Raw genomic sequence first — 23,967 nt, forward strand, 5'->3', positions numbered from 1 at the left:
TACAGGGATTGTGCTAAACGTTAGACAGGTCAGATCATAGCCACTCCTATGCCCTGTTCTGGTCTTTACAATACAAATAGGATATGCAAAACATGGAGGTGTAAAACAGGGAGGTGGGAATCACATAGAAACCTATAAAATTCTAACAGTACCAGACAGGGTACGTGCAGACAGGATGTTCCCGTTTGTGGGGGAGACCAGAACCAGGGGTCACTGTCTGAGGATATGGGGTAAAACTTTTAGGACTAAGACAAGGAGAAATGTCTTCACCAGAGAGTGGTGAACCTATGGAATTCATCACCATAGAAAGCAGTTGAGGCCGAAACACTGTGGGGTGTATTCTCTGCCTTCCCAGCGGAGTGTTTCCCGGTGATGAGCCATCGCTGGCAGGGGGATTATCCATTCCAGCAGGTGACCAATGGGATTTTCCATTGTAGCCACCTAACACCTGTTGTGGGTCAGGGTTTAGAGAACCCCAAAGTGTATCATGGAGTTCACCTGACCCACAACTTTTAATAGATTGTGGTATGGGGAGCACATGGCCCATTCTCAGGTGTGGTACAACAGAAATGGAAAAGGATTTTTTAAAGCAAAACAATGTTTATTCTATGAACTCAAGTTAACCTTTTTGAAACATACAGTGAACATCTTAGCCACCATGAATTCAAATACAACCCCCAAAGAATCCAACACTCAGTAATCCTTATGCTGTCCTTTTAACATCCGGAAGACTTACAAAAGAAACACCTTTTAACAGAAGCACATCAGGTTAAAGTCACTTCTGAAAACAATTATTATTTTGAATTCAGCAAATGATCAAGAGATAGTCTTTTCATTGCAGAGAGATCAACAGTACAGCTGCTCTGTCTGGCTTCAGCTCCCACACTAAAACCAATACTAAAACACACCCTGCAGCAAACCGTCTAAAACGAAAGAAAAAAGCTGAAGACAGGCCAGCTCCACCCACTTTCTGACATCACTGCAGTAGTAAACACCTATTTCTTAAAGGTACTCTCACTACAGATATTTGTATACACACCCATTTATAAACACCCATTTCTTAAAGGTACTCTCACATGACACATCCCTACCCCGAGAAAAAAAAATTAACCATCAACTTCACGGTGGTTTCATTTTTCACCTTTTCACTATCCTTTAAGAAATCCATACAGTAAATATACTTTTTTGTTTAAAAAAAAACAACACACGCAAACAGGGACAATAATATAGTCCATCTTTTTTCTTCTTCCTCCAACTGAAATCCTTCTCTATTGACAGTGTCTTTGAACAAGAAGGTCTCTGCACGATCGTCCATTTCTCTACGCCTCGGTATTTCTCTTTAAAGTCAGATGCTTTAGTTCAATCTGATCACAGAGTCCCTTGTAATTCTCCATCACAGGAGTATTGGTTATCACAGCTTTCAGGCAGTCAAATGCCGGTTGAAAGTCCACTGTCCTCTGAAATTTTTGACATTTCTACAGCAATTCCATCAGTGGAGCCGCCATGCTACAAAACCTTTACACAAATGTTTACATCAAATCCACTCATGCCACAAAATCGCTTTACTTCCAATCATCATGAGGGTATCGGAAACTCTTCACGGAAAGTGACTTGGGCTTTTCCAAATTCACTTTTGGCTCGGTTTATCATCAAACCTGCCTCCTGAAGTTGATCGAATAACTTCATCAGATGTTTTAAATGTTCTTTCCATGCCTGGCTGAAAAATTCCAGATTGTTGATGTAGACCGCACAATTGGTAATCCTGAAACGACTTTGTGAGCTAACCGTTGAAATGTGGCTGGGGCGTTTTTCATGTCAAATGGCATAACTTTGAATTGGTATATACCATCTAGAGTCACACAAGCTGAAATCTCCTTCACCCCTTCGGGTAAAGGTTATGCCTGCAAGTAACCTTTAAGTAAATCCAGTTTAGAAATAATATCTGATTGTCCCACTTTCTCAATGCAATCCTCCAAACGTGGGATAGGATAAGAGTCCATTCTTGTAACTGCATTAACCTTTCGATAGTCCATACACAACCGTTGGGTACCGTCTGGCTTAGGTACCATCACTATGGGTGAGCTCCATTGGCTGCAACCCACTTCAATTATGCCATTTTTAAATTATAAAAAAAAAAAATTTTTGATTCAAATTTTCATATTTTCACAAAAACGAAAACAATAACAGAAAACAATAACAGAAAATAACAGAAAAAATAACAAAAAAACCGTCATTGTCAAAAAACAGATAGTCAACCCAAAACAAAAACAAAGAGACTACCCCCCCCCCCAACCCGGTTGCTGCTGCTGCTGACCTTTTGTTTTTAACGTTCTGCTGGGAGATCTAGGAATGGTTGCCATCTCCTGAAAAACCCCTGCACTCACCCCCTTAGGGCAAATTTCACCTTCTCCAATTTAATAAACTCCGCCATATCGTTGACCTCGGCCTCTACGCTTGGGGGCCTCGCATCCTTCCACTGAAGAAGAATCCTCCGCCGGGCTACTAGGGATGCAAAGGCCAGAACACCGGCCTCTTTCGCCTCCTGCACTTCCGGCTCCACTACAACCCAAAATATTGCGAGTCCCCAGCCTGGATTGACCCTGGATCCTACCACCCTCGATACTGTCCTTGCTACACCCTTCCAAAATTCCCCCAGCGCTGGGCATGCCCAGAACATGTGGACATGGTTTGCTGGGCTCCCTGAGCACCTAATACACCTGTCCTCGGTCCCAAGAAACCGGCTCATCCTTGCCCGGTTATATGAGCCCTATGCAGTACGTTAAACTGTATGAGGCTAAGCCTCGCACACGAAGAGGAGTTCACCCTTTCTAGGGCATCCGCCCACGTCCCTTCCTCAATCTCCTAACCCATCTCCTCCTCCCATTTATCTTTCAGCTCCTCCACCGAGTCCTCATCGACCTCCTGCATCACCTGGTACACTTCCGAGATCCTCCACTCTCCAACCCAAACCCCTGAGAGCACCCTGTCCTGGACCCCACGCGGCGGCAGCAGGGGGACCCCGCCACCTGACGCCTGACAAACGCCCTTACTTGCATGTACCTAAAGGTGTTCCCCGGGGGGAGCCTGAACTTCCCTTCCAGCTCACCCAGGCTCGCAAACTTCCCGTCTATGAACAGGTCCCCCAGCCTCCTGACACCTGCCCTGTGCCAACTCAGGAACCCACCATCAATTCTCCCCGGAACAAACCGGTCGTTCCCCCGTATCAGGGACCCCATTGAGGCCCCTACCTCCCCCCTGTACCGCCTCTATTGCCCCCAGATCTTGAGGGTAGCTGCCACCACCGGGCTCGTGGTATACCTCGTCGGAGGGAGCGGCAGTGGCACCGTTGCAAGCGCTTCCAGGCTCGTTCCCACACAGGATGCCATCTCCAGCCTCTTCCATGCCGCCCCCTCCCCGTCCATTACCCACTTACGCACCAATAATACCCACAGAGTTTGGGCAATGCCAGCCTCCCCCTCCCCCCCCCCATCCCTGCCCCGCTCCAAGAACACCCGTCTCACCCTTGGACTCCCGTGTGCCCACACAAACCCCGTAATGCTCCTGTTAACCCGCCTGAAAAAGGCCTTCGGGATAAGGATGGAGAGGCCACTGGAACAGGAACAGAAACTTCGGGAGCACCGTCATCTTGGCTGACTGCACCCTACCCGCCAAAGTCAGTGGCAGCATGTCCCAGCTCTTAAACTCCTCCTCCATTTGCTCCACCAGCCTTGTGAGGTTTAGCTTATGCAAGGCCCCACCGGCTCCTGGCCACCTGAACCTCCAAGTACCTGAAGCTCCTCTCCGCCCTTTTCAGTGGGAGCCTCCCAATCCCCCCCTCCTGGTCCCCCGGGTGAAATTATGCCATTTTTAAGCACACTCTCAATCTCTTTGTTAACCTGTGCCAATTTTAAAGGGTTAAGTCTATGTGTATGTCGTTTGCTTGGAACAGCATTTCCCACATCTACATCATGTATAGCCATTTCAGTACTCCCCAATTTATCTCCAAACCTGCCCATGTGATATCAATAACTCTTTCAGGTCAGTTTGTTTTTCCTCTGGAAGGTCATTCAAAAATGTATCCAAATATTTAAGAACACCCTCGATTCCAATTTAATTTGAGGTATGTCAAATTCACAGTAATCTGGATTTGATTCATCACTTTGAGTTAGAATCATTAAAACCTCCTCCTTTTTCTCTCCTTCCCTTTCAAAATACCTTTTAAGCAGAAACACATGACACACACGCTGAGTCTTCCTTCTTTTGGTGTTTTTACCACATAATTTACCTCACTTAATTTCCTTTCAATCTGATAAGATCCACAAAACCTTGCTTTTAATGGTTCACCTACCACTGGTAACAACACTAAAACATTCTCTCCACTGGCAAAACTACGAACTTTGGATTTTCTGTCCGCAACCTGTTTCATCACATTTTATGCAACTTTTAACTGTTCACTGGCCAATTCACCTGATCTATTTAATCATTCCCTAAAATTTGACACGTAGTCCAATAATGTAATTTCCGATTTCTCACTCACCAATTTTTCTTTAATCAATATAAGTGGTCCTCTTACCTCATGACCAAAAATTAGTTCAAAAGGACTAAATTTGGTTGACTCATTAGGTGCATCCCTAATTGCAAACAGTACGAATGGAATTCCTTTATCCCAATCCTCTGGATAATCGTGACAATAAGCCCTCAACATTGTCTTTAATGTCTGATGCCACCTTTCTAAAGCTCCCTGCGATTCTGGATGGTACGTGTTGTGTTATGCTTCTTCACGTAGCATAAGAGGCTTCCTTGGTGTATACTCTGACAAAGGAAGGTTCAGACTTGGAGATAGGTTTAACACATTTATTGAACAGTTAACAATTCTCCTATTGAGTTCGACTCTACTACTAATCTAACTATAGTAACTCAATCTAACTAACCAGTCTGCTCTAATTAATGCGGTGGGTGTGATGCTTCCCTGATCTGCCCCGTCTCTCTGAGTGTCGACTGTTGAAAGAGAAAGAGCATGTGTGCCCTGTCCTTTTATATGGGTAGCCCCCTTGTGGTAGTGTCACCTCTGAGTGTGACTTGAATGCCCATTGTTCGTGTCCTTTCTTACTGACCTATTGGTTGAATTTCTATGTGTCATGATGTTGCTGGTGCTCCCTCGAGTGTTTATTTAGTTCCAGTGTATTTATATTAACACCTTGTGTATTTACAGTGCCCTAGTGTATCTACATTCACCCCTTGTGTATTTACAGTGATGCATATCACCACATCCCCCCTTTTTTCTTGATACATATTTTCTGTACATGACTAAAAAAAATTGAACAAAATATCTGCTCAGTGATGACATGTACAAATCATTGTTGGAGGGCATTTTGTGATACTAGACTATGATATAAATTATAGGTGGCCCTGTAACTACATTTGTGCTCCTATATTACATTTGAATAGTTCTGATGAAACAAAAGGTACTCATTGGCTCAGATACCTGTTTCGAAGAGGCAATTTGTAGAAATAGATAGTGTATACACAATGCTGTTAATATCAGAAAGACACAAAATGGCTGGACAGGGCGAGTAGTCAAACCTTTGACCGCCAGAAATTAGATTCACTCGGAGAGGCAGACGGATGGTAACACATCATGAGAAGGAAAAGAGAGGCATGAGGCCGCTTTTCTGGGGTCTCCCGGGGATCCATGGGCAGAATTCTACGCTCCCGGGAAAAATCGGGAAGGGCGTCGTGAACTCGGCCGAGTTTCACGGCGGCCTCGGAGGCCGCTCCTCTCAGCGTATTCACCCCCACCGGGGGGCCAAGAGCGGCGCTCCGTTATTCTAGGCGGCCGGGCCTTGACGTGCAGAGAATGACACGACGGCGGCGCCTATGTGACGTCAGCCGCGCATGCGCAGGTTGACGTCCTGATGGATGATGGCTCAAAGCCGTGCATGCGCGGTGGCCGTCTTCCCCTCCGCTGCCCCGCAAGACGTGGCGGCTTGATCTTGCGGGGCGGCAGAGGGGAAAGAGTGCGTCGCTTTGAGATGCAGGCCCAACAATCAGTGGGCACTGATCACGGGCCAGTCCCCTCCCGAGCACGGCTGTGGTGCTCACTCCCCTCTCCGCCCCCCCACAAGCTTCAAACGGGCCTTTGATGCCCATGTTCACGACGGCAGCGACCAGCTGAAGTTGCCGACGTCGTGAAACGGCTGCAAACGGCAGGCCGCTCGGCGCATCCGGGTCGGAGAACCGCCGGTCGCCGTGAAAAACAGCGAGCGGCGATTCTTCCGAGCGGGGGCTAGGAGAATCGCGGGGGGGGCACCAGGGGGTGCGTGAAATGAGTCACCCTGCCCTCCCGCGATTCTCCCACGTGGTGTGGGGAGTGGAGAATCGTGCCCCATGAGTCTGGTGTTTGGGAAAGAGCAAAATACTCTGGTACAAAAAAAACAATGAGCAAAGATGGGTGGCCCCGCCCTCCCCACCCGCCCTGTTAACCCAGGGTTAAAACACAGATTCAAGGGCGGAATTAGTTTGTATTCTCATTTACATACAATCAATTAGCCCTGTGGAACAATGAAAATGGTGAGATACACAGAAGTGAGATCAGACAAATAAAGCAGGAGTCATCTTAGTTCACCAGTTAGAAGAAAAAATGACTGAAATTAAGCCTTCACACCGTTTGGAAAACAGGCTAGTTTAAAGGAAGTGAGCTCTCACTCCTTTAAACATAGCAATAAAGCGAGTAAAGATAGCGGCAGTATAGATTGTGCAAACTGGCAAAGAATCACAGAAAACTGCCAACATCTACAGCTGAGGATTGTCCTGGAATGTCTCAAGGAGAGGGGAAAGAAATGGGCTCCCTGGAAATGGACATTTTAAATCAACTAAAAGTTTAAACATATCCAAAGGACAGTAAAGGAAAAAAAATCAAATAAAGTCCAAAAGATCAGAAAGGGGCTGAAAAGCTTAATCAACTTTTTGTTCAGAAATATCTGAGGACAACAAATTCCCTCTCAAAATGAGTAAAGAAATGGCGAGTAAAGTCAATGCAAGATTACAGTTAGAAATTTAACAATGGATTCTTGCCAAAAATAACTTCAGATCGTTTCAAGCCGTCCTGATAAACTCAGCAGTACTTCAATTCATTTGAAGCAAAAATAAATAAGTAAACATCCAGTAATATCTTTCTCAAACACTAGTTAAATAGCAAACATTGAAAATTGAATTCAGTTTAAAGAACAAGAAAAAAATTTCAGCAACAAAGTAAAGGAAAGAATAAATAATGTTTGAGGTCACGCAACAGATAAAAATGGCATCATGCCAAGTTCTCTGCCTCTTTCGATTCTGTACAAAAATTTAACCATTTCAGCAAGCAGGTCATCCGCACAAAGAAATATATGTCTCCAAGAATAGCTCATGCCTGTAAAATTAATCAGTGGAAATTGACTAAAATGAAATAACACAGATCAAGTTTTATGCCGAAGGAGAATGGAAGATTTTGTTCAGCATTTTAATTAAGCCATTGTGAAATTGCTGTCTCTTTACTCTGATATTTGCGACCTTTGAGAATGTGTGTGTGTTTGGTCTGTGAATGTTAATATCTCTCTGCTAAGATTTATCTTCTGAGAAAGTAACCTTGGGTTTATAATCTGGAATTTTCGAATAGGCTCCAGAAGGATTTTTACCTAACTTATTTTGGTGTGTCATCTGACATTGTGATTTAATGATCATAGTTTGCATGCAGTTAACAAATTTTTCTTTTCAAAGGCTATCATTGATATTTCCAGAGTCATTTTGAAACATGGGGGGAATTTTAATCAGGGTCCAAAATCACGTATGTAAGAATAAGAAAATAGTAGTTTTATGGTGTTTATTGGAAATTAGGGTAGTTGAAATACATATGACCAAGCCGGTGTTTCATTCGTTCAGGGTTAAAACTTCCCTGAGATTTCAGAATTAAGTGTAAAGGACAGATGGTTAAATAAAATATGTCCATGATCAGAATTTTTAAAAAAGTAGGGTGGTGACAAAATGATGTCTGGTAGAGAACCACGATACCGCGCAAAATTGATTCAGTCATATATTCAATAACTTATTGTGTTTGATATTTTAAAATAAATATTGAAAATTAACTTGGAAATTAAAACTTCAGACAATGAGGAAGCTGGTCTTTAAAAGAAAAAACACACAACTCACTTGGTAAGCTACCATACAAGGTGGATTCACATTTCTAGCCATGTTTATCTGAGGGTGACACCATGTGGAACGTTCAAGCCATGGGAGCCGTACTCTGTGCCAAACCCCCCATCCGGCGCACCCTCTACACCGAGGCCTAGCCCTCTCCCTAACACCCATCAGACAGGGGTTAGGGGCAGGTTGGACTGTTGGAACAAAAGTGTTTAATGGCAAGTACAAACATTGTTGTGCCCTGACCCTAATTATCACCGATATGCTACACCCATTCCAACTTTCATTTTTAAATTTAGAGTACCCAATTCATTTTTTCAGATTCAGGGCAATTCCGCGCGGCCAATCCACCTACCCTGCACATCTTTGTGTTGTGGGGGCGAAACCCACGCAAGCTCCACACGGAGAGTGACCCAGAGCCAGGATCGAACATGGGACCACGGTGCAGTGAGACTGCAGTGCTAACCAATGCGCCACCGTGCTGCCGACACCTATTTCGACTTCAGTGTTCTCTAACATTCCAATTTTGCATTGCCTAACTGCTCCCTCAAGGTGTTACCCTGGACAGCACATCAGAAGTGGAGTTGGCTGCTGTGTGTCTTGATCTCTGCCCTGTGATGCCTTTGACGGCCGTCCTCTGGAGGGGCTGGACCTGGATGGGCCCCGACGACTTGCAGATGTCACTGGTGATGAAGTGCCAGTCTGTTCTGCCCACTGCCCATCAGATGTGCCAGTATCAGGTGAGAGGGATACGGAAGCTACCCTGCAAGAGGCAACTGCAAAAGCCCCTTCACTTCCTCCTCCCTCTGGGTGCTCAATGGCTCTGGGCTACTCCATGGGACAGAGGTGAGGTTGGAATGAGCTCCAGAGATCCACCGTCACCTGCCGCTGCCAGTTCTGGTGCAGTTCGGGTTGGATCCAGCAGATGGCAATATCTCCACAAAGTATCGAGGCTGGGATCTCCAGACGGCATAAAGCGAATAAACCGGGAGTGTTTTTTTTTTCAGATTTCTTTTATTAGCTATTGCATTAAATTTGGTCTGAAAACTAGCTCAGCCAGCTGTGTTTTGTTTTGAAGTAGAAGCCGCTCTGTTGGGACCTCCCGTCATGTATAACTTGCACTTCCTCAAGTAGTCCCAAACTCAGCAGGACCAGCCTCTGACGCATCCGAACCTGCAGAGAGCAGGGGCGATGACTGACAGCCCTGCCAACCAATTGAAGCGAGGCTTTCTGAGCGGGCTCCCTCCCATTTCAGGTCCTGTTGAGCTGCAGAGCCTGGAAATAAAAGGGAGTGAATGGGGAAGGGGCAGAGTCAGAGAGAGAGAGGGACAGATAAGGAGCAACATTTACACTCCTGGCAAGCAGCACAGGTAAGGACAGGACAGGACATCCCAACTTTAACAGCAATTCAATGTTAATTATAGAACAATCTTAGCTTTGATGCTGTAAGATTATATCGCAGATACACATTGCTTTAAATTTGAATAGATTTCGAAACATGTTCTTTTCTGATTTTGCATTACAGGGAGTATCCTCCCCGCCTGTAAAAATAGTTTTCAGACCAAATGCAATTAATGTTTTCCATGTCTTTGAAACCCTGGGGTTATTCGCCATTCAATCTGATCTAATCTGATGGATTTAAAAACAAATTGGAAGATTGTTCCAATGTTTAATTGCAAGCTCTTGCAAAAGAATATTCAAAATAATGTTTTTGTGAGTGTTGCAGTTCTTTTTAACTGTCGAAAGCAATGTTTCAGGCATTAAGATCGGAGTTGTGTGAATTTTTCTGGACCCTCCCAGAGTTTCCAGCTCAGTTTATTTTCTACCTTTCGAACTAAAGAGGAGAGATTTATTGAGTCATCGTTGATTTATTTACTTTCAAGGAGATCAGGATGATATGTTGCACAGTAGTTGGACTAACTCTTTTCGAAGGGAAGCTTGTTGCTGTTAAAGCAAATGATAGCATCTTGAAAGTGGGTGTGTCACAGGAACCCTGATTTCTTTTCTATACCAAATATTAATCCAAAACATGAACCGTTCCAGACTTTAAAAGAAGCAGCCAGTGATTTGAGCAAATAAATTCTCTTCAAGCCAACGGATAACTTCACAGCTTCAGTGCCTCACACTCTGTGGAGAGGAGACCCCTTGTTTTCTGAAACTGTTTTCTGAGTACAAACTCACTCGCTAGCCAATAATTCTCAGTTACTGAGTCTTAGTAAGACAGCATTAGAAGAATGAAGAGTTAAGTGCACTGACTGGTTTCAGTCCTTCAGTCAGTGACCGTACCCACACTTGACTGGAAAGTCCAGAGTCCTTAAGGAGATGGAAGAAGTTGATCATTTGTGTTTCGACACAAGCTCTTATGCCCTACCTCGCTTCTCTTCTGCTGCCTTCTCCTCCCTCTCCTGCTCCTCCCTCTGTGCCACTCCGACCTGCTCTACCCCTCTGCTCTCTTAGTCCCCATCTCTCTCCTCTCATTCCTTCTTCTCTCCTCCCTCTCCTCTCCCCTTCCCCTCCCCATCCAAAATATTCCCTCTGCTCAATTGTCTCCTGGTCAATGTAACGAGCCACACGCCCAATGATACAGAGTGCAACGTTTACTGGCCTGCACCATAAATAATGGCATGAAGCAGGACACATGCGTGCATACACATCAGTGGCGTGCAGAGGTCTGGTGATGCCCGGGGCAAATCTTGATTGTATGCCCCAAAGACTCAAGTATAAGGCCTAATATACTGTGAAATATTATGAGAAAGGAAAACATTTTGAATATATAAACACAGATGAAACATGAAATAAACGCTTTATTCGATTTTAATATAAATCAATCAAATTTATTAAGTTCTTTTCCCCAAATGATACCTCCTGTCACAAAACACCTGCACTACTTCACTTTTTACATCAGCTGTGAGAAATTCTTTTTCAATGCTTATTAAAGCCAGGTTGGTCAGTCGCTCCTGTGACATAGAAGACCTCAGATATGTTTTTATTAATTTCAGTTTTGAAAATGACCTTTCACAGCTTGCGACTGAAAATGCGATTGTAAGCAGTAATCTGTATGAAACACACAGCGTTGGAAAGTCATCCCTCCTATACTGCAGTAAAGACTCCAGAGCATCTTTAGGATCAGGGGGAACTCTATTCCCTCCAGCTCGAAGGAGCATCACAAAATCAATAATTTTGTCATATAACTGAATTGCAACCACATCATTGTCATAATAATTTGCAAAGTCTGAACATTCCTTTTTTAATTTCTCTCTTTCTTGTTCATCTTCAATCACTCCTGAATTCAAGTTCAGAAGAAAAGAAAATCGGTCACTGAGTCTTTGAAGACGGACACTGCGGTCTTCAGTTTCAGTTTTTAATCTGTTCACAATCTCTACCATTACTCTATTCATTTCTTCTTGTGCCGTCAGTCCACTATCTCTTGCTGACTCTCCAGGCATTATTCTTCTTCTCCTTGTTCGTGCAATTGGTATTCCCCAATTTTGACAATATTCATTGGCTAAATCTATTGCATTGTGGATAATTTCGTCATTCTTCAAATTCAAGATATGAATAAGTCCTCTCAGATCACAAGAAGCTTCATGGAACCCCATTTTCGAATCCTGCAAACGTTTTGAGACTTTATCCACTGATGATAAAACTGAGTACCAAAAATTTAATAAAGCTATAAACGGGAACTGTTGAATAGATTTCAGTAGCGATCCTGCATCAGATTTAGTTTCCCTTGAAAATTCTCCTTCCAGCAGGTGTTGAAGGCTTGCAATAACGTTGTCACACTCTTCGTGGATTACTTGCACAGCATCATGGCTGGAACTCCATCTTGTGTCACACTGTCTTTTCACAGTCCGAGTGACAAATGATTTTAACACTTCCCAACGAGAAGTAGATGAAGAAAAAAGTTTTTCTAGAATGCCAAAAAATGTAACAACAGGTTGCACCTCACTTGCATGGACACAGGACAAATTGAGGCTGTGGTTCTCGCAGTTCACAAACACAGCTTTTGGGTTAACTTCAAGAATTTTTTGTTGATCACCTCCTCTCACTCCAGCCATAACTGCTGCGTTATCATATGCTTGACCACGACAGTCATTCATGGAAATTTTGTCTTCTTCCAATTTTTCCTAAATTTTATTTACCAGGCTGACTGCATCTTTCTTGTTGACTTGAAAAAATCCCAGAAATGTCTCCTTTATTTCTACTTTTCTGTTTTCATCAATATGAACGTAACGCAGAATTTCAGAAACCTGGTCTTCATGGGCAATATCTGGAGTTGAATCCAGCATTATGCTAAAATATTTTGCGTCCTTAATTTCGGAAATTATATTTTTCTTGACAGTTTCACCAAGAAGATTGATTATTTCGTTTTGAATTCTGTTAGACAAGTAGGTGACACGTTTTGGTTTCTCTTTCCCTCTCTGCAAGTGTTTTGCTAAGATGTCATCATATTTGGCCAAAAGTCTGATTGTTGCTAGAAAGTTTCCTGTATTTTCACTGACTGTCTCCCCTGGCTCTGATAACCCAGATATTCCTTCTCCTTGATGTCCACGATAGGCCAGATTCTGTTTTGCCAGAAAGGATATAACCTCGACAATCCGTTCAGTTATAGCTTTCCATCTTTTCTTTTCAGCAGACATTTGCTGTTGAAGTTCAGCATCTATCGTAGTTGAATGATGGAGTCGAACTACAAGGTTCAGGTATTCCCTCATGTGAGCTCTATGAGAAGGGCTTTTCTCATGGTCAGGTATTGTTGAATTTAATTTTCTCCAAGTGGAGAAACCGTCTTCCTTTCCAAAGTTTGACACAGACAACAAATGTTCCTTTGAAAACAAAAAGCAAACAAAACAGTAGCGTGCTTTCCGATATGGAGAGTATAACAACCATTTTCTCTCCACAATTTCTCCGTTTGTGGAAACTTTATCAAACCACTGTTTGGAAAATGATCTCCCATCCTTCTCAGCAAATGGACCACTTTTATTCTGATATCTTTCAGGGCCATGTTGTAATATTGTCATCTTCAAATGATCTGGAATCGGTTTCTTCAAACAGCCAAAATCGCTTCTTTGCAAAAATATGCAAATATCTTCTTTATTTTCTTCACATGGATCATCATCCTGACAACGAGACTGAGGAGAGAGAGTATTATGTTCTGACCGAGCTGAATCCGTATCAGAAAAATCCTTCTCTGCACCCACATCATCTTTTACTTCTCCAGGTTCTCCTACTTCTTCTTTACTTCTTTTTATCCATGCATCTAATGCCCCTCTTTGATGGGACTCTTCTTCGACTCTGGCCCTCTTTTTTTTCCTGTTCTGTGCTCCACTCGGTTGTACACGAAATACTCGTAACATTTCATTTTCTATCTCAAAAACCGTAAGACGCATGAGAAAATGGGAAGAAAATGGTAAACAATCGGTCAGTTGCAGATGGATAAACCATATTTCATTTCTTTGTTCCTTCGTATCAAATTATTTCACACTGATTCTCCACTGATAATTTTGTGCAATTTATATCATAGACTTGCAAATTAGTGGTATCTGTATTCGAATATTAGCATGTTAAGGAATAAATGTCTCCTATCCTGAGATTAAATGCCATAGCAGTCCTCTGATCATCCAGGCTTCACTCTTACTACATCCCACGTAAATATTTCATTAAATATCGCCAAAAAACCTATAAAAACCGTAGTTGCACCTGTTCTAGAGCTATTCACTGACCTGAGTAGGTAAAAGAACTAATCTAGATGCACAAAAAGCTGAAGAAAAGACGAGTTATGACTCGAGGAAACGCAGGAACGAACAACCACGTCTGCTTGTTGCTTTTGATGGTTGCACCACGTACATCATGCGCATGCGTATGGGGGGGATGGGGAGAAGGACCATTTTCTCTAGACAGAAAGGGTATACCATGTTAAAGGAATAAAGGGCTAACAACTGCCTCTGCAGTGTAGTGAGCCTCCAAAAATTGATTTATCACCGCTGAAATTTTAAAATTACTATCTTATTTCCTTCTCTGGGGCAGCACGGTGGCCTAGTGGTTAGCACAACCGCCTCACGGAACTGAGGTCCCAGGTTCGATCCCGGCTCTGGGTCAATGTCCGTGTGGAGTTTGCACATTCTCCCCGTGTCTGCGTTGGTTTCGCCCCCACAACCCAAAAAATGTGCAGAGTAGGTGAATTGGCCACGCTAAATTGCCCCTTAATTGAAAAAAATAATTGGGTAATCTAAATTTTAAAAAAAAATTAAAAAAAAAAAAAAAATTTTTCTTTTTATTTCCCTTCTCTGATTGGATGCCCCCATCCAATGGATGCCCGGGGCCAATGCACCATCGCCCCCCCCCCTCTGCACGCCACTGATACACATACACACAAAAATACACATACGTACATATATATGCACAAACATTCGCATATATGTACACACACATTGAAGTAGGACCTTCCTGAATTTCAGAGCACAGCTAGTTTATTTTACATCATCAATATCAACAGGGATTTAGATGACATTTTTAATGGAGTAAAACCCTCATCAGTGTCTATATAACAAGATGAAATTTAACACTGAGCCAAAGAAAGATATTAGGACAGTTGACTAATGACTTGGTCAAAGAGACCGATTTGAAGGAATACTTGAAGGGTGAGAGAGAGAGAGAAGCTGGAAGCCACAACCTCCCATTTGAAAGCCAAGTGCTGCCACCAGTGGGTAAACCAGAGTGGTTTCCACTGGCACTGGGATCATTGCCGAGGGAGGATTCCTTCCCCTTTAGTCCGGTGAATTCTGTGTAGCGATGAGCGTGCTGGCTGGCCTGCACTTGCTGACCTTGGGGTGCCATTTTTCACAGGCGCCCCGATCACCGTGTCTATAAACAGGCCCCCTCTCACTACCAGGGAAATTATGCCCCCCCCCCCCCCCCCCCCCCCACCCCACGCTGGCAAGGTAACTACTCCCAACCCCTCAACTGTGCGAGATTAGCCATTTGGCTCATCTAAATATGCGTTCGCCGGATTGACCCGACGCCCGGGATTCGATGGCCGGACCTGCGACGTCCCAACTGGACGCCATTCAGTCCACGTTCACACAAACATGAACCAGGTGTAAAGGTACTTCAGGGGGTCTCGCAGGCAATTAGAGGTCCACGGATGGTCGAAGACTGAGCACTCCCTTGGCATTTGGGCACCTTTGCATTGCTAGCCTTACACACTGGCAGTGCAAACCAGGCACTGCCATTGCACCAGGTGGCACTGCCAGGGGTCAGGCCATAAGAGCAGCACTGGGTGGGGGAGTTTGTGGGCCAAAAAAGGTTGAGGGGGAGGGGGTCTGAGATCAGGGCAGCGTTCCAAAATGGCGCCTCAATCTGCGAGAAGCTGGCCTTGAACTCGCCCCTGCAGGAAATCTACTAAACTGTGGCCTTAACAGGCAGAAACTCTCCAAGGCTGAGAAGTGAATAGTGGGGGTACTTTCGACACTTTAGCTGCAAAGGAACACTCCACCAAATGTGGCCGAAACAGTCGTTTAACTTTATTTGTTGAATTGCACCCATTGAAATAATGAGGCAAAGTATTGAGCAACAGAGCAGGCTTGAGGGGCTGAATGGCTTACTCATGCTCCTGTTTTGCATGTTGTTATGGACTATCTATCGGTTATCGATTTACTATTGACAGTAGAATAAGAAAAAACAAAGAAGCCGGCACGCTACTGTTAAAAATTCTTTCAATACACTTCGAAATGTAATACACAGTGAGGAAGATAGTCATAGACTTCACCCCCCCTCCCCCACTCTCACTTCACCCCTTCACTCTCACTACCCCTCACTCACTTCCTCCTCTCACTCTCACATTTCCCCTCTCACTTTCCCCTCCCTCGCTCTCACTTTTCCCTCCCTCGCTCTCACTTTTCCCTCCCTCACTCTCACTTTTCCCCTCCCTCGCTCTCACTTTCCCCTCCCTCACTCTCACTTTCCCCTCTCTCCCTCTCACTTTGCCCTCCCTCGCTCTCACTTTGCCCTCCCTCGCTCTCACTTTGCCCTCCCTCCCTCTCACTTTGCCCTCCCTCGCTCTCACTTTGCCCTCCCTCGCTCTCACTTTGCCCTCCCTCGCTCTCACTTTGCCCTCCCTCACTCTCACTTTCCCCTCCCTCGCTCTCACTTTCCCCTCCCTCTCTCTCACTTTCCCCTCTCTCACTCTCACTTTGCCCTCCCTCGCTCTCACCTTGCCCTCCCGCGCTCTGACTTTCCCCTCCCTCGCTCTCACTTTCCCCTCCCTCGCTCTCACTTTCCCCTCCCGCGCTCTCACTTTCCCCTCCCTTTCTCTCACTTTCCCCTCCCGCGCTCTGACTTTCCCCTCCCTCGCTCTCACTTTCCCCTCCCGCGCTCTCACTTTCCCCTCCCTTTCTCTCACTTTCCCACTGCGAGTGGGAATGGAGAATTTGGCTTTCCAGCTCAAACCTCCATTTACGCTCAGGGGGACCGCGAACGTGGTCGGAGAATCCCGGCCCACGGCTTTCAATTCCGACTGGATTAATGAATTGAATTTTGTTAAGTAACTGATTTTTGAAATAGCAGTGGCTCAGGGAGGAGTCATTCCTCTGAGGTGGAAGGCCCTGGGTTCCAAGTCTGAACCCAAGACCTGTTGGCTATGACAGGACACACCCAGTGAGACAGACAACTTGGCATGTGTTGATGCCAGTGTAAGTCTGATCAAAGTGGCAGGGTTAGAGTCAGGCAAGGCATCCAGCTGTAAATCCAGCTGCCAAGTCCATGAAAAGATGTTTGGCATGAAAGTGATCAAGCAATGACCCCATGTTTCACGGGAAAAGCTAAAAGGGTTAATGAAATCAATTGATAGTCTGCCTAGGCCCCCAGAGCATTAGCCTGGACATCCAGATTACTAGCCAAATGGGATTATCATGATGCAACCATCTCCCAGTAACAGTGCTGTGTGTGGCATACACTGGAAACACTGTAGTGGTTCAAAATGCCATTGCTTTCTCCAGGATAATAAGGAATAGGCAATAAATATTGGCCTAGCTAGAAATGGCAACATAGTGGGCAGCACAGTTGCATAGTGGTTAGCATTGTGGCTTCACAGCGCCATAGTCCCAGGTTTGATTGCCTGCTAGGTCACTGTCGGCACGTTCTCCCCGCGTCTGCGTGGGTTTCCTCCGGGTGCTCTGGTTTCCTCCCACAGTCCAAAGACGTGCAGGTGAGGTGGATCGGCCACACAAAATTGCCCTTAGTGTCCAAAAAGGTTTGGTGGAGTTACTGGGTTAGAGGGATAGGGTGGAAGGGAGGGCTTAATTGGGTCAGTGCACACACGATGGACCAAATGGCCTCCTTCTGCACTGTATGTTCTATGTTATCCCATGTAAAAATGAAAAAAACCACCAGCAAAAATCCTCAACCCGTTCTTGATAGCGTTTATAAACTGGGGTTCACATGGTCTGTGATCATAGAACATAGAACATACAATTTACAGTGTAGAAGGAGGCCATTCGGCCCATTGAATTTGCACCAGCTCTTGGAAAGAGCACCCTACCCCCTACCCAAGGTCAACACCTCCACCCTATCCCCATTACTCAGTAATCCCACCCAACACTAAGGACAATTTTGGACACTAAGGGCAATTTAGCATGGCCAATCCACCTAACCCGCACATCTTTGGACTGTGGGAGGAAACCGGAGCACCCGGAGGAAACCCACGCACACACGGGGAGGACGTGCAGACTCCGCGCAGACAGTGACCCAAGCCGGAATCGAACCTGGGACCCTGGAGCTGTGAAGCGATTGTGCTATCCACAATGCTACCGTGCTGCCCCTGTGGTCCTGTTGCTATGTAACCGATCATCCAGCAATGCCATTGGTGCCCTCAGACAAAATGGTTGATTCTTAATACTGAGCAACTCTCTCCGTTGATGTTTTGGTTCGATCCATTTTGATCTGAAAATAATGGAGAAAGTCCACCATTGTGCATTCCTGTCAGCTTTTGGGGGTTTGCCCTTCTTGTCCCACTCGTTTGCGGCGATTCCACGCTGCTGTCTGGTTCGGTCATTTTCCCATCCCCCTCAGTCTTTCCCCTTGGGAATGTTCTCACAACGGAAATAAACAGGGAATTGTTTTCTTTTCAGCGAATTGCAAGACATGTCGGACAAACCAACAGATGGTCTGAGAATTTACATGTCAGAGGTCACAAAATTCCAAAAGGGCAAGCTGAATAAAACTAAAACAGAGGAGAAGAACACATTGCCAACAAAGGACAGTAAGTACAATTCACACGTCCTTGTTGCACTTCCATATTTCACACAGGAGTCTATCCTGCTGGTATACGTGTCTGATGCGGATGATGTGTGTATGGAGATGTGGGTATATGTAAGATAGGGAGGCACGGTGGTTAGCACTGCAGCCTCACAGCGCCAGGAACCTGAGTTCAATTCCGGCCTTGGGTGACTGTGCGGAGTTTACACGTTCACCGCATGTCTGTCTGAGTTTCCTCTGGGTGCTCCGGTTTCTTCACACAGTCCAAAGGTGTACAGGTTAGGTGGATTGGCCATGGTAAAATGCCCCTTAGTGTCCAAATATGTTAAGGTTGGATGGATTTCCCATGACCAATGCGCAGGGTTACAGTGATAGTGTTGGGGAGTGGGCCTATGTTGGGTTGTCTCTTGGAGGGTCGGTGCAGACTCAATGGGCCAAATGGCCTCCTCCTGCACTGTAGGGATTCTATGGATAGCACACTCCCACCTCTAGTTGCAATGTTGAAATTTATCTTGGAGAATAGCGCACTTTGCTTTCTGCTGCAGGTTAATTGATATTGTTGGCTTTGAAGGGACTTTCATCTTGAATTTTTCCAAGTGTCCTGCTGTAAACAGCTTTAATAATAGCTTATGACATTTTCCCTCTAACAGATGTTAAGCTAACTTATTTGCAGCCACTTTCTTTCAGTCTCCCTCGCTATTTGAATGAAGGCGTTCCATTCACTATTTCCCAATCTAATAAACCCTTCCCCAACTGAGGGAATTTTGGAAAGTTGAATCCAAAACATCAACTATTGCATTATCCACTTCTTTTAAGACCCTCACAAAATAACCATCAGGATCCAGGGATTTGTCAGCCCACCAGCTCCAACACTTTGTTCAGCACCACTTCCCCAGTGATTGAAATTTTTCTGAGTACCTCCCTCCTGTCCATTTCCTGATTTATAGCTATTCCTGGGATGTTGCTTCGATCATCTACAGAGAAGATGCAAAATGCCTGTTGAATTCAAGCGCCATCTCCTTATTTTCCATTTTTAATTCCGCTGAATTTAATAGGACCAATGCTCACTTTGTTAATTTTTCCATATATTTCGGGTTAGCTTTCTTGTGTTCTCTTTTTCCCTCATTCATTTTGTCGTCATTTTTTGCTCTTTTTTTAATATTCTGTGTAAACGTCTGACCTGCAGCTCGTCTTCACACAATTATTTGCTTTTTCTTTGTTTGATGCTATCTTTAACTTTTTCACTTAACCATGTTTGCTTTGCCTTCCTCTTGGAACTTTTATTACTCGTTGCAATCCACCTATTCTGTGTATTCCAAAATGTGCCCTTAAATTCCTGCCACTGTGTTTCTATCTACCAATCCCTTAATCACATTTGCCAATTGCCAGATGGACACTGGGAGCAGATGGACAGTGGGAGCAGATAGACACTGGGAGCAGATAGATGGCGGGAGGAGATGGACACTGGGAGCAGATGGACGGTGGGAGCAGATGGACACTGGGAGCAGATGGACAGTGGGAGCTGATGGATGGTGGGAGCAGGTGGATGGTGGGAGGAGATGGACAGTGGGAGCAGGTGGATGGTGGGAGGAGATGGACACTGGGAGCAGATGGATGGCGGAGGCAGATGGACGGCGAATGCAGGCGATGGACGGGTGCAGGTGGTGGACGGTGGGAGCAGGTGGTGGAAGGTGGGTGCAGGTGGATGGTGGGTGCAGGTGGTGGACGGTGGGAGCAGGTGGTGGAAGGTGGGTGCAGGTGGATGGTGGGTGCAGGTGGTGGACGGTGGGAGCAGGTGGTGGAAGGTGGGTGCAGGTGGATGGTGGGTGCAGGTGGTGGACGGTGGGAGCAGGTGGTGGAAGGTGGTTGCAGGTGGTGGACGGCTGGTGCTGGTGGACGGCAGGTGCAGTTGGTGGACGGCGGGAGCAGATGGTGGACAGCGGGTGGAGGTGGTGGACAGCGGGTGCAGGTGGTGGAGAGGTAAGCAAAGATGTATCAGTCTTGTAGGCTATGGTACAGAACTTCCAGTTCCAACAGGGCAGAAGGGGCCGGGCCAGCAACCTTCCATCAGACTCGGTTTGACCTGGGGTTATGAATTTTAATTAGTTCCTCTGAATTCCATAGAAGCAAAATACAGTGGATGCTGGAATCATGAAATTACAGCAGAAAATGCTGGAAACCTCGGCCTGTCCAGCAGCTTCTTTTGGGACAGAAATGAGTCCAAAGTTTTGAGTCCAATATGACTCTTCCATCAGAGCTGGGAACTTCGGAGCAGCTCTGAAGGATGTTCATACAGATGCAAAATGTTGGGCGCAATTGTCATGTGAGAGTACCTTTAAGAAATGGGTGTTTTTAAATGGGTACGTATATAAATATCTGTAGTGAGAGTATCTTTAAGAAATGGGTGTTTATTACTGCGGTGATGTCAGAGAGTGGGTGGAGCTGGGCTGTCTGTCAGCTTTTTACTTTCGTTTTTAAGCAGGCTGCAGGGTGTGTTTTAGTTTCGCTTTCAGAGCTGCATAGCTGCAGTCACAGCCAGAAGGTGTATGAATCTCTCTCTTTAATCTAAAGACTGTAAATCGATCCTGGCAATTTAAAACTAATAACTGCTCTCAGTAGTGACTTTAACCTGATGTGCTTCAGGTAAAAGGTGTTTTCAGTCGTATGGATGTTAAAAGGAAAGCTTAAAGGATTACTTTGTGTTGTAGTCTTTGGGGGTTGTATTTGAATTAATGGTGCTAAGATGTTCACTGTATGTTTTAAAAAGATTAACTTGAGTTCATAAAATAACCATTGTTTTGCTTGAAAAAATGCTTTTCCATTTCTGCTGTACCACACCTGTAGAGTGGGCCATGTGCTCCCCATACCACAATCTATTAAAAGTTGTGGGTCAGGTGAACTCCATGATATGCTTTGGGTTTCTCTAAACCCTGGCCCATAACACAATACTCTGGAAAGGTTTCCAAGTGCGGTAGCAAGTGGGAACTGCTAAGTGCTTCCCTGGCGCCCAGCCCAGCGAGCCAGCAATACCATTCAAAGTTAATTGGGCCACTTAACGAGGCCTCATGGGTCTCTCGCCACAAATGAAGGCTCGCCAGCCAATTTGCCGGCACCGCGCACATCAGCCTCCCGCTAACTAGGTTGAGCAGCCCTTAAGCTGCACTTACCCAGCCAACCCCAGTCAGCTCGCAACAATGGCGCCGAGAAGACCGGCCACAAGATTCGGTGATGCGGACCTGGGGAGGCTCCGAGATGTGGTCGAGGCCAGGAGAGGTGTCCTGTTCCCCCAAGTGTCCCAGAGGGTAAGCCAGTGTGCCCCACTCCACACTCCTATGTCGGCCCCCCCATGCGGAGGGTCCCCCCCCCCCCCCCCCCCCCCCCCCCGCCGCCGAGCACTGGGATGGCAAGCCTGTGAGCAAAGATGGCTACTCACCTCCCCACCCCACTGATGCCGTTCCGCCAGGTTCACATCTGTAAAAAGGAGTACTACTTGGCGCCAGCATGCCCACTTGCTGGGGAGGCGGCTGAATGACAGAGGGACTGTTTGATAAGAGGTGGTTCCTGTTAATTGTACGGAAATAGCGCTTAAGTTGAGATAATTTGTTTTTCAACATGCTACGGCTGGATCCCAATTGCGCCGACGGGAGTGGGCCAGTTGCATTGCAAACTGTTTGGCACCTGGTGCAGATCTCATTTTCGGCCTCTCTTGGCGTTTTGCTCGAGCGAGAGCGCAACAAGGCCAGAGAATCGGGTCTGTTAGCTCTGTTTCTCTCGCTCCACAGTTTCTGACAGACATGGCACATTTTTTTCTCCAGTATTTCCTGTTTTTATTTACCCCTGCACACCATGCCGGTTATAAAAGGTGTGTGACAGCCGACGCTCACATTCCGCTGTCATCCCTTGGAGACTAGAGTGGGACATTGCTCCTTTCCCAGCAGTTGCTGATGTTAAACTTGAAGGCTTTTGAGCAACTTGTTTCTAACTTTCCTTTCTGTTGTCATTGCAGCAATCGAGCAAGAAAAGAAGAACACGGCACAAAAAGCCTTCTGAGACTGGCAGCGGACAAGGCATCATTGCCCCAGTACCTCCCACAATGCCACCCATTCTTTTTTATCTAGGCCTGGCACATCAATAATCACAACATTGTGCCTTGAGGGGAGGGGCATTGCCCCACCGACCCCCTCAATCTTCAAGGCACCCTCTTGCTTCTATGTGGTGATTTTATTTCTTCTGTTTGCTTCAGCCACAGCTTCGTGCGTAGTGATGGGGAGGAAGGTGGAGCGGGGCGGTCTAATGGTATGGAGGTTAGAGTGGGGGGTTGTTGAATAATTGAGTGATAAACCATGGCTGGGTTTATACCATGTTATGATGATGCATTCGGCAATTGTTTTTGTCCTTCTATTCAAAAAAAACTCACTGAAAAAGTTTAATATAAAAATGAAATAAAATATACATTTGAAATAAAATGTCCCTCTACCTTTTCTTATTGCCAGTTCGCGTGCCCATGCCAGGACAGTCATGTTAACAATTGCACTCAATTCTGCCCACTGAATGGATGAGTGCAGCATCCTGTGCACTACTGAGGGAGTGCTGCACTGTCAGGGGTGCCATTTCCCCAGGTGAAGGATTAAACAGAGGCCCTGCTTTGAGTCCATGGGTTGATATGAAAGAACACATGGTACTTTTCAAAGTAGGCAGGGGAGTTCCGCACAGTGTGCTGACCAATATCGGAAAACATCGGCAAAACATTCTGAGGAGATTGTGAGTTCTGGTGCAAGGTCAGTATTCCCCACATGTTCTGTTTTTGTATCACTGAAATGTTATCTAGTCACTGTCTCACTGTCTGGTTGTGGGGGCTCGCTATGTGCAAAGTGGCTGCCTAGCTTCCTACATTATTATAATCTTTATTGTCACAAGTTGGCTTACATTAACACTGCAATGAAGTTACTGTGAAAAGTCCCGAGTCACCACATTCCAGCGCCTGTTCGGGTGCACAGAGGGAGAATTCAGAATGTTCAAATTACCTAACAGCACGTCTTTCGGGACTTGTGGGAGGAAACCAGAGAACCCGGAGGAAATCCACGCAGACACGAGGAGAACATGCAGATTCTGCACAGACAGTGACCCAAGCTGGGAATCGAACTTGGGATCCTGGCGCTGTCAAGAAACATTGCTAACCATTGTGTCACCATGCCGCCATTGCACCAGTAGTTCAAAAAGCATTGCCCATGAAGCATTTTGCAATGTCCAGAGCTCATGGATGCTATACAAATGCAACTTGCTTCTTTTACTGAGGTGAGCACAGTAAGAAGTCTTACAACACCACGTTAGAGTCCAACAGGTTTGATTCAAACACGAGCTTTCGGAGCACAGCTTCTTCCTCAGGTGAATCCTGAAAGCTCATGTTTGAATCAAACCTGTTGGAATTTAACCTGGTGTTGTAAGACTTCTTACTGTTCTTTTACTGAGCTATTGGACAGAATATTCCCAGTTTAGGCACCCCCCCCTTCCCACTGTGGTGGAGACATCCAAATCAGAAAG

At 45.5% G+C, this 23,967-nt stretch overlaps 1 protein-coding gene across 1 annotated transcript; it reads left to right on the forward strand.

Annotated features, from left to right (window-relative positions):
- The first annotated feature begins 9,419 nt into the window (after positions 1-9,419).
- On the forward strand, positions 9,420-22,892 carry LOC119951926 (thymosin beta-10-like). Its single transcript, XM_038775318.1, has 3 exons — positions 9,420-9,545; positions 18,300-18,430; positions 22,433-22,892. Exons 2-3 carry the CDS (start codon positions 18,313-18,315, stop codon positions 22,474-22,476), a joined length of 162 nt encoding a protein of 53 aa, XP_038631246.1. The 5' UTR covers positions 9,420-9,545; positions 18,300-18,312; the 3' UTR covers positions 22,477-22,892.
- The last annotated feature ends 1,075 nt before the right edge of the window (positions 22,893-23,967 follow it).

Source organism: Scyliorhinus canicula, chromosome 17 (assembly GCF_902713615.1).
Source record: "Scyliorhinus canicula chromosome 17, sScyCan1.1, whole genome shotgun sequence".
In the NCBI taxonomy this organism is placed as follows: Eukaryota; Metazoa; Chordata; class Chondrichthyes; order Carcharhiniformes; family Scyliorhinidae; genus Scyliorhinus; species Scyliorhinus canicula.

Excerpts from the sequence above, each read along its gene's own strand:
- LOC119951926 (XM_038775318.1), top strand. The coding sequence starts at position 18,313 with ATGTCGGACAAACCAACAGATGGTCTGAGAATTTACATGTCAGAGGTC. Across the intron at positions 18,431-22,432 it reads CACATTGCCAACAAAGGACA|CAATCGAGCAAGAAAAGAAG; the intron begins GTAAGTACAATT and ends TTGTCATTGCAG.